Source organism: Amblyomma americanum, chromosome 3 (genome assembly GCF_052857255.1).
Source record: "Amblyomma americanum isolate KBUSLIRL-KWMA chromosome 3, ASM5285725v1, whole genome shotgun sequence".
Classification (NCBI taxonomy): Eukaryota; Metazoa; Arthropoda; class Arachnida; order Ixodida; family Ixodidae; genus Amblyomma; species Amblyomma americanum.
In genome coordinates, this window is record NC_135499.1 from 107207625 (window position 1) to 107218895 (window position 11271).

General features: G+C 46.7%; 1 protein-coding gene across 1 annotated transcript; it reads right to left on the reverse strand.

Annotated features, from left to right (window-relative positions):
• Positions 1–954: 954 nt before the first annotated feature.
• On the reverse strand, positions 955–11063 carry LOC144123949 (uncharacterized). Its single transcript, XM_077656655.1, has 2 exons — positions 10697–11063; positions 955–2230 (listed from the first exon to the last, which is right to left on the reverse strand). The coding sequence occupies exons 1-2, from the start codon at positions 11020–11022 to the stop codon at positions 955–957; spliced, it is 1602 nt and encodes a 533-aa protein (XP_077512781.1). The 5' UTR covers positions 11023–11063.
• Between the last annotated feature and the right edge of the window lie 208 nt (positions 11064–11271).

Genomic DNA, 11271 nt, shown 5'->3' on the forward strand with positions numbered 1-11271 from the left:
GCTCTGCTGTCCGGAGTCTTTCGGCATCGAAAGCCAACCTTACCACGCGATTTCTGCGCGTACACACCGGGCTTGTGCCGGTGGCATATAGGCCGTGTGTTTCGCGTGATGAGATGAAATGAAAATAAAGATTGGTTTTTGGAAAAAGGAAATGGCGCAGTAATTTTCTCACATATGTCGGTGGACACCCGAACCGCGCCTTAAAGGAAGGGGGGAAGGTGGGAGCGAAAGAAGAAAGAGAAATAGGTGCCGTAGTGGAGGGCTCCGGAATAACTTCGACGACCTAGGGATTTTTAACGTGCACTGACATCGCACAGCACACGGGCGCATTTTGCGTTTCGCCTCCATCGAAACGCGGCCGCCGCGGTCGGGTCTTGGAGTGGCGTATAAAAAAAAAGAAAAGGTGTGCTTCCCACGATCGGTCGTTGTACATTCACGTCGCGTCGGTTCCCAAGTCGGGCCTGGAGAAGCTTGCCATATAGTGTTGCACTTTGAAAGCTGCAACGTAGTTTATGAAATAACCCCTGTCGCAAATAATTGAAATCAAACAGCGAAGACTCTTGGATCTGTTGTAGGTTGATTGCCACTCCGATAATGCCAAAAATAAATCTGTTTGAACATTTGAGGACACCTGCTGCAGGGAAACGCGGAATAATGTGTTACTTAAACTGCCATAAAAGTAGCAATCGAGTGCTTTTGGGGAATTTCGGCTTCAAAAAATATTCCACCGAAATCATTGCTATTAACGACAGCTGAGGGTGGCGAGATCAGAGGCCTTTACTGCCACTGGCAGGGGTCCGCTGCAAATAACTACTGTCAGCAGCCGCATCGCCCGACGGCAGCTGTGGAGTCTCATCTTTTGTGACATTTACAACAGGTTACGGACTTGTCTCTGCTGTCGACATGTTTGTCCCGTGTCCCTAACATGGGTGGTCCACAGAAGCCACTCCAGAGTCACCACTGCGTATGTTTCCATCCCAGCCTCGCTTGATCCGCGTTTCTCCTCTTCCGTTGTTCAGCAGCGTTAGTGGCTTCTGTGGTGCTGTTTTTACTCTCAGTCGTGGTCGCTTCTGCTGCTGTGGTGGTGCTTGCGGCCGACTCGCTGGGGGTCGACCCTCCAGAGGTTGAGTCATCGGCGCTCGATGGGGTGGTGGTCAACTCGCCGGCGATCGACTCGCCTGTGGCCGATGCGGCGGTTGTCAACTCGCCGGTGGACGACTTGTCTGTGGTCGACTCATCACCGGCCGACTCACCGGTGGCCGACGCGACGGTTGTCAACTCGCCACTGGTCAACTCGCTGGTGGTCAACTCGCCGGTGGACAACTTGTCTGTGGCCGACTCACCGGTGGCCGACGCGACGGTTGTCAACTCGCCGCTGGTCAATTCCCCGGTGGTCAACTCGCTGGTGGTCAACTCGCCGGTGGTCAACTCGCCGCTGGTCAACTCCCCGGTGGTCAACTCGCTGGTGGTCAACTCCCCGGTGGTCAACTCGCTGGTGGTCAACTCGCCGGTGGTCAACTCGCCGGTGGGCGACTTTTCTGTGGCCGACTTATCGCCGGTCGACTCATCGCCTGCCGACTCACCGGTGGCCGACGTGACGGTTGTCAACTCGCCGCTGGTCAACTCCCCGGTGGTTAACTCGCCGGTGGACGACTCGTCTGTGGCCGACTCATTGCCGGCCGACGCACCGGTGGCCAACTCACTGGTGGCCGTCTCGCCGATGGTATCGCTGGTTTCCGCCGGCGTCGCAGGTGTCTCTTTAATGCTGGTGTCAGGTTGATCTGCCTCGCTGGTATCCTGCGGCGGGAACGTAAAGGGCGGCCTTCTTGTTGTCCAGTCGTCGGAAGAACTCTCTCGTCCTTCGGTTGTTTGCTTCTTCGTCACGTATACGATCCTGAAGCTGGTATCGTATGGCAGGCTTGTCTGTAGTCTCAACCACGGCTCAGGCGGCTCGCTCTCCTTGCCCTCCATCTTGCTGATGGATATCTGCAAAAGCATGGCGGAGGCGACCGCGCCGGCACACACCAGGCAACAGACAGTCAGCGTCCGGATCCAGTACAGGCCCAGCCGACGAACTTCCCAGTCGGCATCCGAGGACGTCAAGTCTGGCGCCAACCTGGCACCTTTGGGTGTGCCCTCGTAGCTGCTTCTTGATATTGCAGCACTTGTGGAGCTTGAAGTAGGAGCACTTGTGCCACTTGAACTTGGAATACTTCTGCTGCGGTGAGGCCTGCGAAAACACGCAACAATGTATAGCCATAGCAGCGTTCACTGGTTACGAGACAGGATCGCTTTCAGGATGGCTTTGCCTCATAAATGCGGCGCGCACGCGCGCACGGAAAAACCCGGCCGCCATTATCGGCGAGTACAAGCGTTCGCCGCCGAAACCTCCGAAGTCGCGCCCCTGCCACAACCTGTAAGTCAGAAGCCATTCCTACGTAGCCTTCTACTTCCGAGCAATGCCCCGTTGTTTTGTAGCTAGCTGGCCAGTTCTGTGTATTATTTGCACATGTAATAAACAGTATCTGAGCTTAACCGCTTTGTTCCGTTGAGCGGTGCGGAAGACTGCCCCCATAATTCCACAACCTCTGTCAACCAATGTCTTGCTACTTTTTAATTCACCACTATTTTCTCGCTCTGTGATAAAAATACACGCGACAATACGGCCCTCCGATGGCAACTTGTTGAGTTACAAATGAACTTATCGGGTCCGGGTTCAGTTATGTGTGTTAATCAAATTATTCTGAGCACGGGAACTCGCACACATTCTACGTCGCTGTAAAGCTGGCCCAGTCGTATAGCCAGACTCACTGACAAGTCATTCCTCTGCTTCGATGAGGCTGTGGTCAAACTAAACGCGCCTTGCATCAAAAGACAGCAGAGACGTAAGAACACGCTTTCATCCCAGTGATAATTATTATGTCTCTTGCTGTACAGCTAGAAGTGTCCTGCACGCCTGAACGGAGCATGTTCCCCGTCGTACGTAGAAGGTGTCATCGCAGCAGTCTCACTTCCCATGCCCTCACGGTGACCAAGTCCGAGGCCGGAGACAATGGAATGCCAAGGAAAACGTTTTACTAGTCCCTGAACTACGGTCATTTGAACTGGGGTAATATATTTTAAAACTTTATAATCCTATTACCAGATGCTGTACGCTCATACGTTGCAAACTGAGTAGCTTACAGCTTTAACTGCGGCCAACTGCGGAATGAAAGTGCATAGTTTGTACCAGGGTATAGGCATCGCCTACCGCTATACGTTTCTATACGCTATAGTCATCGCTTATAGGCATCGCCTATAGGCAACGGCTATAGGCATCGCTTGGTTATCGCAATACGCTGATACTAAAGCCCTTAGTTTTCCGGTTTAACTTGTTTTAGAACTTAGGAGGACACAACTCGGATTCAAGTTGCGAATGGGATATAAATCTGGTTTCTCAAAGAACCGATGAAAAAGTTATGTTCTTCTCAGGTTGTTTTTCTACCTACCGAAAAGATTATTCGTGACCACTCGTTTTGTTGCAGGACAGAAATGCGTTAACATCTTCTAATTTCCGCAACAAGCTATATTTTAGTAAGACCTTGCGCACAATGACCACGCAAATCTGTTTTTTTTTTAAAGGCAAGAACGCACTTCCGCGGTTTAAGTGATATTGTAAATCACACGGTACTCTCTATGCTTCCATGAAGTCATTTCATTTCATTTCATTTTTTTTTATTTTAATACCTTAAAGACCCACTGGGGGTATTACATAAGGGGTGGGTACATACAGTCAAATGAACAAGTGTTATGTTGAAAAATGGTTGGTAACAGCTTCGGCGAATGTGGATGGGCATGAGATGGTAGCGATGTCATTGGAGAGGTCGTTCCAGTCTACAGAAACACGGTGAAAAAAAGAAGCGGCACAGGTAACAGTACGGGCACGGGGGCGAAACACTTGGAAAGGATGACGAATGTGGTGGGATATGCCGGCTGGCGGGGCAATGTAGGGAGCGCAGCTCAGCGAACTATGGTAAAATTTATGGTATAGGCAGAGGCTAGAAATACGACGACGAAGTGAAAGGGGCGCTAAACTGGATTCCGCTTTTAAAGATGTTACACTGATATCGTACGAATAGGAGGAATGAATGAATCTGGCTGCTCTGTTTTGAAGTGACTCGAGCGCATTGATAAGGTAAACTTGATGAGGGTTCCAAACTGGCGACGCGTAATCTAACTTTGACCTGACAAGAGTTTTATATGCTAGTAATTTTACCTGTTGTGGGGCGTGGCGAAGATGACGTCGTAAGAATCCGAGAGTTTTATTAGCCGAGGAAATGACGTTAGTAACGTGTGTAGCCCATGATAAGTTGTTACACAGTGTGACGCCTAGGTATTTGTATGATGAAACGGACTGCAGGTGAACGTTAGCGACTACATATGGGAAATCAAGCGGGTTACGGCGGCGGTGGAAGGACAAACGTTTACATTTATGAGGGTTCAGTTCCATTAGCCAACGGTCGCACCATTCCTGTATGCGGTTTAGGTCATCTTGAAGGTATGTTGGGTCGGAGGCGTTAGTAACTGTGCGATAAACGACGCAGTCGTCCGCAAACATGCGAATATTAGAGCACACATTGGTCGGTAAGTCATTAATATAAATTAGGAATAGAAGCGGGCCTAGTACAGAACCTTGAGGGACGCCTGATGTTACTGGTAGCGGATTGGAATTTTGATTGTTAACAACGACAAACTGTGAGCGATTAGTCAGGAATTCTTCTATCCATTTTACTATGTCGGGGAGCAAGTTCAAACGGGAAAGTTTTAGGATTAAGCGTTTATGAGGTACCTTGTCAAATGCTTTTGCAAAATCCAGGAAAATGGCGTCGGTCTGTAGGTTAGAATCGAGATTAGCATGTAAATCATGAATGAATAGGGCTAGCTGCGTTTCACAAGAAAAACCTTTCCGAAAACCGTGTTGAGACGAATGGAAAAAATTGTTCGAGTCGAGGAAGTTTATAATATGAGTATAGATGACGTGTTCCATTAGTTTGCAGGGCACACTAGTAAGGGAAATGGGTCGGTAATTTAACGGCGAATCTTTGTTACCTGATTTGTAGACCGGAACGACCTTTCCAGTTTTCCAATCGTCCGGTAGTTGTCCTGTTGAGAGTGACTGGGTAAAAAGTAAGCATAAGAACTCGGCACAAATATCATTAGTGTTCTTTAGAAGTTTCGAGTTAATATTGTCTACACCAGATGAAGATGAGATTTCCATGTTTCTAATTAAGGGCGCAATACCCAGTGAGGAAAATGCGACTACCGGCATAGCATGCTCAAAGAGTAAATTAGATGTATGAAGTTGCGTATCGGTTTCATTAGTAAAGACGGATGAGAACGCTGCGTTGAATAAAGTAGCGCACTCAGAGTCGGTCATAGCCATGCCTGATTCGTCTTTGAGGGTAATCGTGTGTTCATGATGAGGGTTCAAGTACTGTGCAGCAATACGGCGCTCTGATCAGCCTTCCAAGTTGGTTGCTTTATCTAAATCAACATGCCATACCTAATGGTCTATAGAATTTCAAGTTTTTGCACCTCACCATGCGGAGACGTATGTATTTGACTAAATATACGTATTGCATGTTTCCGGTGGCATAAAGACCGGTAGCACAAGGCATGGAGAAGTTTTGGCTGCCAAATGTTTAGTGCACATTCATGAGAACACCGAGACATGAGAGAAGCCGTCAAAAAGCTAAACTTTTGCTTGCTCAGTTTTGAAGAGGATATATGGCAGGTTGCATCAAGTGGGTGCTTTCGAATCTCATTGTGCCTTGTTTCTTTCGCGTGTTCACATTCCTCACATTCCAATCAACGTACACAGCACTTTCGCTTTCATGGCATACCTTTCCACCTTAGTACGTTCGCTGCAAAAAAAAAAGAAAACATTCTGCACGCCACAGACGCCACTTGGAACGCAAACGGCATTAGGGGTGGATGTCATTACTGTGGAATAGCGGCCGAGTGATATACAACGACGCGAACAGGACGACAAGTCATGCTGAAGAGAAGCAAGTCCCTCCATGGGAAGGGTAGAGATAGACTTATAATCGCCGAGACTACCCTGAAGTTGCTTCGGGGAATAAGTTTAAATACGGCGCTTCCGTTGGCCGGTGACATAATCAAAAGTGGCCTATTCGGATAGAAATCAGTTTTGACACGATTTTCATAGATCAGCTCGTGATTGAAATACAAGTCGGTTTTGCCTGAAAACGAAGGGCCCTGTGAATATGTTGGATATTTCAGCTTTTCATTTCATTTCATTTTATTACCTTAAAGGCCCCTTTTATTTTTTTTAAGAGGGGTGTTACATAAGGGGTGGCAACAATTAAAAGCACAGATTCACAATAACAGGAAAGTTTTTACATTTTCAGCGAAAAGACTTGGGCAAGTGATGATGGCAACGTTGTTTGGAAGGCCGTTCCAGTCTGCGGCTGCACGAGGAAAGAAGGAATTAGAAAAAGTGACGGTGCGTGAGCGTGGACGGGCAACTTGTAGGTGATGGCTGGTGCGATGAGATATGCGTGCTGGGGGAAGAATATAAGGTGCGACGTGCATAGGGCTGTGGAAGAATTTGTGAAATAAAGACAGGCTGGCAATGCGACGGCGGAGCGATAAGGGTGATAATCTGGATGCTGTTTTTAAGGAGGAAACGCTGATGTCATAAGAGTAAGATGAATGAATGAAGCGAGCAGCGCGATTTTGAACAAATTCGAGGGCATTGATGAGGTAAGCTTGATGAGGATTCCAAATGGGCGATGCAAATTCTAGTTTGGACCTGACGAATGATTTGTAAGCTAACAACTTGACATGTTTTGGAGCATGGTGAAGATGGCGCTTGAGGAAACCTAGCGTCTTGTTTGCTGACGATATTATGTTAGTAACATGCAAGCTCCAAGAAAGATCGCTAGAAATTGTTATGCCTAGGTACTTTTATCACTGAACTAGTTGTACGGGAACTTCTAATATTTCGTAAGAGAAAATTAGAGGATTACGGCGGCGGCTGATGGACAAAAGATTACATTTACGTGGGTTAAGTTTCATTAGCGACTTATTACACCACTCCTGAACAGCATTGAGATCATTTTGAAGAGAAGATTGGTCAGCAGTGGAGAGAATAGCACGATAAAGTACACAGTCGTCAGCGAACATGCGTATGTTAGATGTTACGTTTGAAGGCAGATCATTAATGTACACGAGAAACAGTAGTGGCCCAAGCACAGATCCCTGTGGAACGCCTGACGTTACTAGGAGTGAGTTAGAGTTCTTATTGTTAACGGAGACAAACTGCGTACGATTAGTTAAAAACTCTTCAATCCACTTCAAAAAATATGTGGGTGCAAATTTAATTGGGAAAGTTTTATCAGGAGGCGTATATGGGATACTTTATCAAAAGCTTTTGCAAAATCTAAAAATACGATGTCAGTCTGTAGATTACAATCAAGGTTAGCATGCAGATCGTGAATGAACGTAGCAAGTTGGGTCTCGCAGGAATAACCCCGACGAAACCCGTGCTGAGCAGGTTGAAAAAAGTTGTTCGAATCAAGGAATGCCATGATATGGGTATAGATGACGTGTTCCATGATTTTGCAGGGAATACTAGTTAGAGAGAGTTCTTGTTACATGATTTGCAGACTGGAACTACCTTCCCAATTTTCCAGTCTATGGGCAGTTGACCTGTGAAGAGTGACTGAGCGAATAACAAGCACAACAGAGATGAACATATATCTTTGGTATTAATCAGTATTTTAGCGTTGATATTGTCAGTTCCTGCAGAGGATGAAAGTTTAATGTTTTCAATTAGTGACGAAATTCCTGCTGAAGAAAATGTAAGAGAAGGCATAGTATCTTGAATAACTGGGGCGTTTGGAGGAAATGTCGGATCTGTTTCATTAGTAAACACGGAAGAAAAGGCTGCGTTGAACATATTGGCGCATTCTTTTTCGCATACAGTTTCACCCGAACCATCGTTGAGGGAAATAGTTCGTGTGTGCTGGGGGTTAATGACTTGCCAGAACCTACGGGGGTTAGTTGACAACATTTTAGGCAGATCGGAGCTGAAAAAGGTGCGCTTGGCTTCTCGAATACTTGATAAGTACGTTTTTTCGGCTGCGTTATATTTGTTCCAAGCGTCCTGACTAGGAAGCAACTTGGCCGATCGGAAAAGACGCTTCTTTTTATTTTCAAGGCGTCTGAGTGTATTTGTGAACTATGGGTTTTGAGGGTTAGTTGTTATATTTATGTTCGGAATAAACCTGTTATGGCTTCTCACTATAGCAGTTACGAAGCAAGAGGGGAACCCGTTGAAGCTGTGGGTTTACTGGTCAAAAGAGCAAGGACTCAGGCTATAGCTGGTGGTCTTTAGAACGTTTAGCACTATGTGAAAAATGGAACGTTAACGAAGAGAAACACAGATCAAGCGCGCGAGACGTTGGGCCGGTCTATGTTGTAAGCTTACGTTGGAAGCGATCTGTTCCAAGACTAACGCCGCCCGTTGCAAACATTATAATACGCTGCTTCTGTACTATACTAATACTGCTACACATTCTCCTCCTACTGCGACTAGTACAACTATACCCCCTCCTCCCTTTGCTACTGCTATATTACCACCACTGCCACTAACGCCATGCTGCTACTACAACTAACATTATCACCCCCACCGCTACTAGGGGAAAGTGGGGAAAACGATACACTAATTTGCAAATCGTCGCCATTATTTTTAAAAATAAATATCAAAAACAAATACCGCCGGATTATGCCCTGCTGTCCTGTCATCCCGCTCACCAAATATGAAAAAAAAGCCACTTGAATAGCAACAAGGTAAAATTTAATAAATTTAAAACTTCAGAATGTTGCATTTTGTGCCACCCCATTGAACAAAATGACACACACACACCCTTCCAAAATCAAAATATTACTCATCCGTGCAATGAATTCTAGCAACGTTGGCTCCATGGACATCTATACAATCTTTGTGCCCATTCGAAAGACAGACACTGTGCTCAGATAGAACCTGGCACTGATTTGTAGTGAAATCTACATTGGCCACGAACTCGCAGTTTCGCCATGCTCGCATTCCCACCGGGGTCTCACCGCACCACGTGACCAAACGCGTGACGGACCACGTGACAACAACTAGGCAGACAATCAGACTAACCTGGACTTGTAATCAAGATTAACCAAGGCTAACCAAGCTATGCCTTAGCTTCCGCTACGTATATCCTGGCATAGCCGAGCTAAGCCACTGCCAATTTTTTTTTATCCATGACGCACTATAGTTTACGGAGTTCTACTGCCGGGCTCTACGTGTAGCCTGATTACGCGATGGTTTTTGAGCCGTATTAAACGGTCATGCGATTTGGTTCGATTCGTAGCGCGTGCACAGAAGGTTCCAGACATTAATGTATCGGAGCGAACAGAACTGGCACCATTGCCTGAGTGCACTGTACGAATAGCTGTTCGTGCACCCCGTGCAGAGTACGACGCTGAGGTTCGCAACACTTGTACACAATTTGTCTCTCATGTTTTCTCATTTTATTTACTGTTCTGTGGCAGGCGCTTTCGGGATCACCAAAACACTTGAAGGCATGCACCGGCGCTGCGCCCGTCGTTCCACAGCTTTCAACTTGTTTTCTGCGCGCTAGTCGCCATTCATTGTTTTTCTTTTGTACATTCTGACCATTCTAGAGAGCGAGAGAAGACGGGCAGAGATTCATAACAAGCTGTAAAACCATTACATATAGTCCCTCCAGAGCATCACAACGTCGTGTTTTGCCTCACACGTAGCCCGCTACTAAAATAAGCCTTCCTTAAACCGTGGCGCAAAAACTCTTAAACTTTGCATAAGATAAGACAAATGTGCAATTATAATAACACTTGCGTTAATGTAGCGTGCAGATTTTCGTGCCTTTTCTACCGCTTTCTTGTTGATCAAGGCTCACTCGGTAATTTCTTTCTCCACTTAGAAGAGGTTAACCTGGTCAAACGTAAACTAGACTGCTGTCAACATGTGGCGGATTATAACATCTAATATGAAGTTAATATTATGGCTCATATAAAACTTAGGGGTCGCTATGTAAGAAAATAACGAGTTTTGCTCCGTGTCGCGTTTTCTCCCACTCTCTCCTGAGTCATACCCAAACAATTCTGTACAAGATCATTCTTGAACGGGAACCAGTTTATGAGCGCAATTTTTTTCAATATACAATAAGATTTCACTATAACAATCAATATATCCGCATATCTCCCGTCGGCAGGCTTGGATTTTTTGCCATTAGTGTTTTTGCTGTCGTCAAAAGCGTTCCACATCAGTATTCTATGGCAGTTATAACTGCTCGATGTGATTGATGGAAACAATTTGAAAGAAAGATTTTGCTGCGAATAGGAAGAATGGAGCATTACCTTCAATATTCGATAACAATACCTTACAATATTTCATTATTCAAAATCTTTGTCTAAGAACGTTGGATATGCCTATGTCTTGTGCATGTCAGCTGTGTTTCCATCCGTCCCTGTCTTGCTTCCACAAAGCGCAAAATGTTTAAGAACTTGCTGCACGAGCTTTACACAGGTAATGTGCCTTAATCTCCCGCGCGATTTCATTCGCCTATACCCACATAGTACTCGGAGAATAGCATCATAGAGAGTGCTAGAAGCTTACTTGTCCGGCAGAGTAATCGAGGTGTATTCCTCGCGAAACGTTGAGCGCGATGCGTTCGATGCCAGTGTTGTGTCATCGACGCGCACCGCGGAAGACTCTTCGGTCGACCCTGAAGGCGGCACCGCCCTGGTCGCGCCGGACGCCACAGACACGCGGCCAGAGCGCGGAGAGGTGGACCCCTTTCCGTCTTCCATGAACCTGCTGCCTCCGGAACCGGGTTCTGGCGACGACCTCATGTACGAAAACTGACGCGTTGGGGACAGCGCACATCTCGAGGAGCCAGAACCCAAACCAGGGCCGGAGAGCCTTCTGTACTGGGGCAGCATGGCTGCGCCGGTGTTGTGAACTGAGGACGGAAGCAGGCGGCTTCTTCTTTCTCGCTCAAGCCTCTCGCAACGGCATATGGCAGCAGATGGCAGGCGGGCACACAAGAGCCATTTTTTTCCTGTCACTGCTTAACACGGTGTTTCCAAAATGCGAACGTTTTCGTAATGCAGAGGCTCTCAGCCCTGTAAGATTTTTGCGAGCAGCTGCTCCATCTATGTACCATAATGACTGCTATGTATAGATTTGCA